Source organism: Meleagris gallopavo, chromosome 30 (genome assembly GCF_000146605.3).
Source record: "Meleagris gallopavo isolate NT-WF06-2002-E0010 breed Aviagen turkey brand Nicholas breeding stock chromosome 30, Turkey_5.1, whole genome shotgun sequence".
NCBI classification, from domain to species: domain Eukaryota; kingdom Metazoa; phylum Chordata; class Aves; order Galliformes; family Phasianidae; genus Meleagris; species Meleagris gallopavo.
In genome coordinates, this window is record NC_015040.2 from 3,832,946 (window position 1) to 3,839,539 (window position 6,594).

The following is a 6,594-nucleotide window of genomic DNA, read 5'->3' on the forward strand; positions in this document are numbered from 1 at the left end:
CAAAAGTGGAAGTCCAGTAACAGCAGCACAGTGAGCTGCTGGCTTTGTACGCCGTCCCACCAGGCTCAGCTCTGCTCTCAGCACATCAGCCAGCTTCTCTTTTATTAAGAAATCCCTCACTTTGCCAAGCTGCAGGAGTGAATTCGCAAATTTATTTACAAGAACATCTTTTGAAAAGGTTCTCCAGCTTAAGCACTGGATGATCACCACCTAACCATAATACTGCAGAAACCAACGCATGGATTAGCTATGTTTACAGAAGTATATTTTAGTATTAAATATTTTGGCATTATAGAGTTAAGAAATCCCATAACCCCAGTGGCTTTCTGAAAAACTTCTCTTAGTGATTACTCACACAAGCAACGAATACAGCTTAAAACTAAAGGCTCTTATGATCTCATATGTCTGGTATGTGGTCAAAGCATATAGCGAATTCTTAAAAGCTGATCTAATATTATCAGTTTTTAGGAAAGTTTTCATCTTCTGAATGGCTTTCTCATAAAGGCCTTTAACATTCACAGCTTTATAAGGAACATGCCAAGTCTCTGTGGAGGACGTCCTTTTTTTTTCTGTAACCTTTAACTCCAGACCTAAACTCCAATCACTGCTACCATATTCTCCTACATACTTTGCTGAGTTTGTTATAAAAATGGACGTTACTAAAATTAGGAAAGCCCAAAAATTTAACATCAAATATTTGACAGTTAGAGATCTTTAACCTGAGAGAGCCTTGTCACAGAGAAAATAGATTACAAGTAAGAATTAAGCTCTCATTATCTGGCTACCACTCCACAGAAAGCATGTTCCAGGGATGGCTCCGGCCAGGTGCTCTGCACAGAGCTCAAATTCAACCCCTGGTTTGCCTCCAGAGAGGCCCCTATGTCTTTACAAAGCAAATTCAGAAGATGGGAATGGACAAGATACAATTTTAGTTAAAGTAATCATTTGTATAACCAAAGCTATTTACTGTTCTCCCTTGTGAATCCCTGAGGAGACAGATAAAAATGAAAAACTAAAACTAAACCATGCCAACACAAAATGCTAGCTACATAAAAAGAGGTGAGTGAAAATAGCAGGCCAAGGCCAGCGGGAATCAGAGCGGGGATGGACTATTCCAGGAATCAGGAAGTCATCCAGCCCATCCTTTCACCTCCAAATGCAGGAGGCATGAACTGCAACCTGCTATTCTAAACTCCTGCAACGACAGCTTTTTCAGCATTCAGAAAAAAGATGAATTCTCTTTTTTGCTGCTATAAAAAGAAATCCCCAGACACATGCATGTTCCTCCACCTCAGGAACAGAACTGAAAACCTTATTTAATTCTTTCATAGGACTTGCCAAAATCTGAAAAAGCTATCAGCTTCTATGTAAGCTGCCCTAGCCCCTGGCAGAACCACCCCTGCACAGGCCACCCTAACATAGCAAATGACATGGATGAATCAAACTGGAAGAGGAAACGACTCCTTCAGAGTCGAACTCAGCCTTGCAGTAGTGGCCTTACGCCACAAAGTACCCACTCATCAGCATGGGAGTGACAGTGTTCAGTCTGCAGCCCTGCGTGCTGTACGAAGTGCTGGGGAGGCTGGGACCATCCACATCAGACAACTGTATAAAGGAAGAGGTGATGTTTCCCAAGAGATGTGTGCAGCAGGGCAAAGCATGCAGCACACTTCTACAGGAACAGCCTAATAACATCCAACCCAATGGGAAAAGGAAGTTCATTCCTCCTCTGATTATGATTCTTAAAACAAACACATGCAGAAAACAACTACTTTCCCTTAAATAGAATCGCCTACAGCCACTAAATATATACACAGACTTCCATGGCAAATAGAGAAGAAAAGCAGAACTGAAGCAGCACAGAGCTGAAGCCCATCTCATACCAGAGCCACACGCACAATGGGACAGTAAGAACGAAAACAGAGCTGAGAGCAAAATTTAATCTGTTTTCCATAGAATGGTAGAACACAACATGTAACAAACTTTTCAGTATACTGGCTGAGCTCTAGAAAATCCCCCCAGTAACACTGACTGCTCTGTTAAGTAATTAATTTGTGTTTAAAACTGCATTCTTTAGCCAACCTCTTAATGAATCCTTCTTTTTTGGACTTTTCATTTTATTTGAGTCTTAATTCTTTCCAAGGAACAGTTCAGTGACGTTCAGAAATCTTCAAGAACACATCCAAATGGAAGTGGATGATGCTTTTCAAAATAATACATCGAAAAGTTACAACAACTGCAGTATTTCCCTCTGTCCAAATTTTCGGTGCACTACAAAAATAACTTTGAACTAAACCCAAGACAATCTGACAATACACAGCAAAGAAGAGGAGCCTGGCTGCCAAAGAGGAAGCTCTGGCTCCTTCTTACTATGTCCCTCACCACAGTATCCCATCCCCACACTTACTTTTCTGCTGCTTTACTAATTTAATTACCTTGAAGAATCTGATAAGTGCTAGAGCCAGTACAAACAAAGCCTGGAGAAGGAGGAAATCTGACTTCCCACCATTCAACAGCAGCTCACATCTGTCAGGTCACGTCAGGTCCTCATGCTGTACGTCACTCATACCAGAGCTACATTTCATTTCCAGAGATGGATAGTTCACACAAAAAGAACCTCAGACTGTGCACCTTGTATCTGAAACACGCTGTTTCTGACATTCTTCCCTATAATACAGATTTCATGTAAACTTCCTTAGGACGTGTATTAAGGTTTAACTACTTTGCTTGAGATTCTATAAACTAAACAATGGTTTGATTCAGTATCCCACACTGTGCTGCCCAGGTTGAGCAAGAAGCACCTGAAGGTCAGAACAGTCCATGACCAGCTCTCCTTCCTTTTCTGCATGTGGCAGCAATTGTGCTCGTATCTTGTTTACCTACCCTGCCTCAGTTTCACGTATTTAATTTCCCATAAGGTTGGGAAGGTAATATTAAGCAACATTCCAGGCCATATTCCCTTTCACTGGAACTCCATTTTTCAAAGTCTAGACATCACACACAAGGAACTAGAATATTAGCCAGAGTTTAGCTTCAAAATATTTACAGCTTTGGACAGAGATCAGTTAAACCCCACAGGAGCAGGATTTGGTATGAAATACATTTCCAAGTTCATTAAATAAATGAGGATCCAATTTCAAATCCACCTCTCCAGCTAAGTTGTATCGCTCATCTCTCCTGTGACAGAGTTTGGCCTTAACTCCCTGAACTTTGGGAAAAGGTCAACCCATAAACAGACACTTTTTACCTATGTGTCAGAAAAAAAAAAGTGAGAAGAGGAAGTTCTGACACAAAATGCAACCTGGTTTTACATCAGTAAATTTAAGGAGACTGATTTCAGTGTAGAGGACATTATAAATGTGGACACACTTTTCATGAGGACTCAAAATATAACATTGAAATATTTCAGGTACACTACAAAACTGATCATGCAAAAATTCCCCTGAAACACCCATTTAAGAAAATTTCCCTTGTACAAGTTCAGTTCCCTTAAGTAAAAACCCAAATGAGTCACCCAAATGATTTAAAAGTGACCAAGTATAATACAAAGTTTTCACAGCAGTTCAACTTCCCCAAAGCAAAGCAAGCTTCTGTCTGTTCCTCCTTGAAATCAAGATTTCCCTCAAGTTTTTTATTTATTTTTAAAATTCCTCTTATAACCTAGAATTGCACGAGAACATCCATCCTGAGAAATCTGGAAGCATCAGCATCCACTGAACGTGCTCTGCAGTTTAGTTTGATTTACTTCTCTAAAAGAAAAAAAGCAGAATCGTTTGATTTACTTCTCCAGGATCTAAACCTACTACGGATTTTTGACATGCACTGCAATTATGTCAGAGATCCTTCCCCTTTTGCAGTATTTGGAAGGACAGGTTTACACCGATTAGCTGCTGACTAACAAACCCTCAAAGATGAGAGTGACAATTTGTCTGAGAGCTTCACAGCAATCTGACATTTCAGACAATATGTACCACAACAGCAGTGTTAGAATCTATCTGGCCAATTTGAAATAACCATTCGAATTGTCATCATATTTCTAGCCAGAGTGTTTTCCTCAAGAAATGCATGACTAAATCCTCAGCAGATGACTGCAGAAGCTGCAGTACTCACAATAACCAAACTTACTGTAGAAAAATCACAGACATCTTCTCGTGAAGATTCCCAGGCTAAAAAATATTTACCTGTGACTGTGCAAAGTTATTAGTTTTAATTAGGAATCTAAGGATGCAGGCAATTCTCATTCAATGGGCAAAACACCACACAGCACTTCACACCGCTGTGCAGTTTCAGACAGCTGTGTCCTGTCCCACACACTGGTGTCTGAAACAGTTAACGGTACCAAATGCAGACAGATCAGCTGATCAAACAGAGCTTTCCACAGTGACCCCTTCCTGTTTTTCTGTTTAGAACTGCAAACTTGAACTCCAGAAGCCAGCAAACCTCAACCTTACTTCTGCTTTCAAGAAGCAGAAAGCAAGGCAAAAAAACCAACAGAAAAACCCTGGTGTACATGCCTCATTCCCTACCAAAAAGCCTTTAATTCACATTTATAAATGAGATAATTTAGAATTACTTCATAGCTTTTATCTGAAAGTTAAAAAAAAATTCCTTAAGGAAAGTGCTGTTACATTTGAAAATATTTAAAACTAAAAAACTATAACAGACACGTTTGATTTTCTTGCTGTTGAAGATTTTAATCGGAGCTTTCAGCTTTTCCTTTCAGATGGGAGAACTAAAAGGAGACTAAAATCTACAGGACGAGTTTAAGTTCACCCTACCCCAAAGCACAGCTACTGCACCCCTCACCTCACATATTTAGTTTTGGTTTCTACTGGAAACGCTGTAGGAACTAAATGCCAGAAATGACTCTCACTTTCTCCCTAGCTAGCAGTGTTACTTTTTTCAAAGCAAACATCTTTAGAAAGGAAATCATTCCCTCAATAAGAGAGTTCACAAGAATGCTGCAGGACACAAAGGTACACTGAGCTGCGGAACAGTCTTTCTATGAAAAGGTTCACTTACTATTTCAGATTGATTCAGCTGCCATCAAAACTAGGATGGGAGACAACAAGTAACCTCTGTTCTGGAATGTGAGTGTTTACTGGCAGAAAGTTAAGTTAAATATAAATTAAAAGCAACAGGAAGTCAACTGCACAGCAGGACGTTTTAAGGAAAATCAATTAGAAGCAGTCTAGCAACAGGGCCAAACACCAGTGCAACCCAGGGATATTTAGAGCCCGGGCCAAGTAGGTGTCTCTCAAAGGTAGCATTCAACAGCCATTATTCGAAGGTTTCAGAAAACAATTTTGACAGAAGGCAGTTTTAGTATCAGTTTACCTCCAGAACTGGTCCAGCTCCCAGAATAGTTCTCTCCACACCACTTGCGTACCCTTTCTGGCTCAGTGCTGTGAGGCAGTGAATTAAGAAGTTTGTGCTTTGTGTTTTTCCAGAGCCACTTTCACCTGATATAACTATGCACTGATTAACATGTTTTTTAAGCATTGTGTGATAAGCCACATCGGCAATAGCAAAAATATGAGGCTCCAACTTCCCAAGTTGATGATTCTCATACAACTTGACATATTTAGGATTATAAATGGGCAAGAACTTGAAGGGGTTAATTGCAATCAGAATACTTCCTGCATAAGTATAAATTTTGTGTTTCAGAAAGCGGCATTTGAGATTCTCTAGAAGTGTTTTCTCTGTTAAGTTGGGAATATTGCACAAGTCATCAAAGTCCTCCTGCTGCCATGGAAGAAAACCTCTTTCAACCAATCGTCGAGCATCCGTCTCCTTGGACAGCAGTTGCATCTGGGCATATTTGATGGTCCCATCAGTGTTTCTTTCTTGCAAAAGAAAGTAGTATCCATCCTTTTGAGGATGCTCATCCTGAGCACGACGAGGCCAAAGTAAAACCCTATGAACAGGAGAATCATTTGTATCAAGTACCCATTCTTCACCACCTGTTTCTTTCACCTCCACAAGCACATAATTTTTTGAGACGTCCAAGTTTAAGATATTAATCACATCCTTGATGACATCTGAAGACGTGGTGTCCTTAGTTGCTGTCACTTTGCAGCAGGGAGCACTTTCTGTTGAGAGCTGGGGGTAAACATGAAGATGATAGGCTGCTTTTGTCTGGCAAACTGCACTGTCCGCATCTTTTAAACTCATTCTGCCCCAAAATGGGCTTCAGTCTTCTGCTCTGGCTTAAGATGCAGTACCCATCATCTAGGAAAATAAAATTGAACAAAATTTAAAAAATAGAAGAAAAATAAGTCAGGTTTTAAAAAAATACGTGCAAGACATATTAAGGCATTCTCTTCTGGAAGACGAAGATAAGTTACTAGATAGGTAAATTCTTAACTAACGAACACTATTTATGAATATTAGTGTTTATTTCAGTCTGTTTAACCTATCCTATGCTGCGGATAACTACAACATTTCTTCTGTTCCCATCCTCCCCTCCTTTCCATTATGGCCACAAAGCAAACTGAACTGAGACAGACATCTGCACGAGGACTTCCTTGTTTCCACAGGTTAGTTTTAACTCACAGGACTGCCCTGACCTGGTTCTCTGCACGGCTACACAAA

At 40.1% G+C, this 6,594-nt stretch overlaps 1 protein-coding gene across 1 annotated transcript in view; it reads right to left on the bottom strand.

Annotated features, from left to right (window-relative positions):
* MYO9B (myosin IXB) overlaps positions 1-6,231 on the bottom strand; it is a 31,312-nt gene extending 25,081 nt beyond the window's left edge. Inside the window, exon 1 of the mRNA XM_010725064.3 lies at positions 5,338-6,231. Within this exon, the coding sequence (XP_010723366.1) occupies positions 5,338-6,174 (837 nt within the window). The 5' untranslated portion in view covers positions 6,175-6,231. The remainder of the gene's footprint in view (positions 1-5,337) is intronic.
* Between the last annotated feature and the right edge of the window lie 363 nt (positions 6,232-6,594).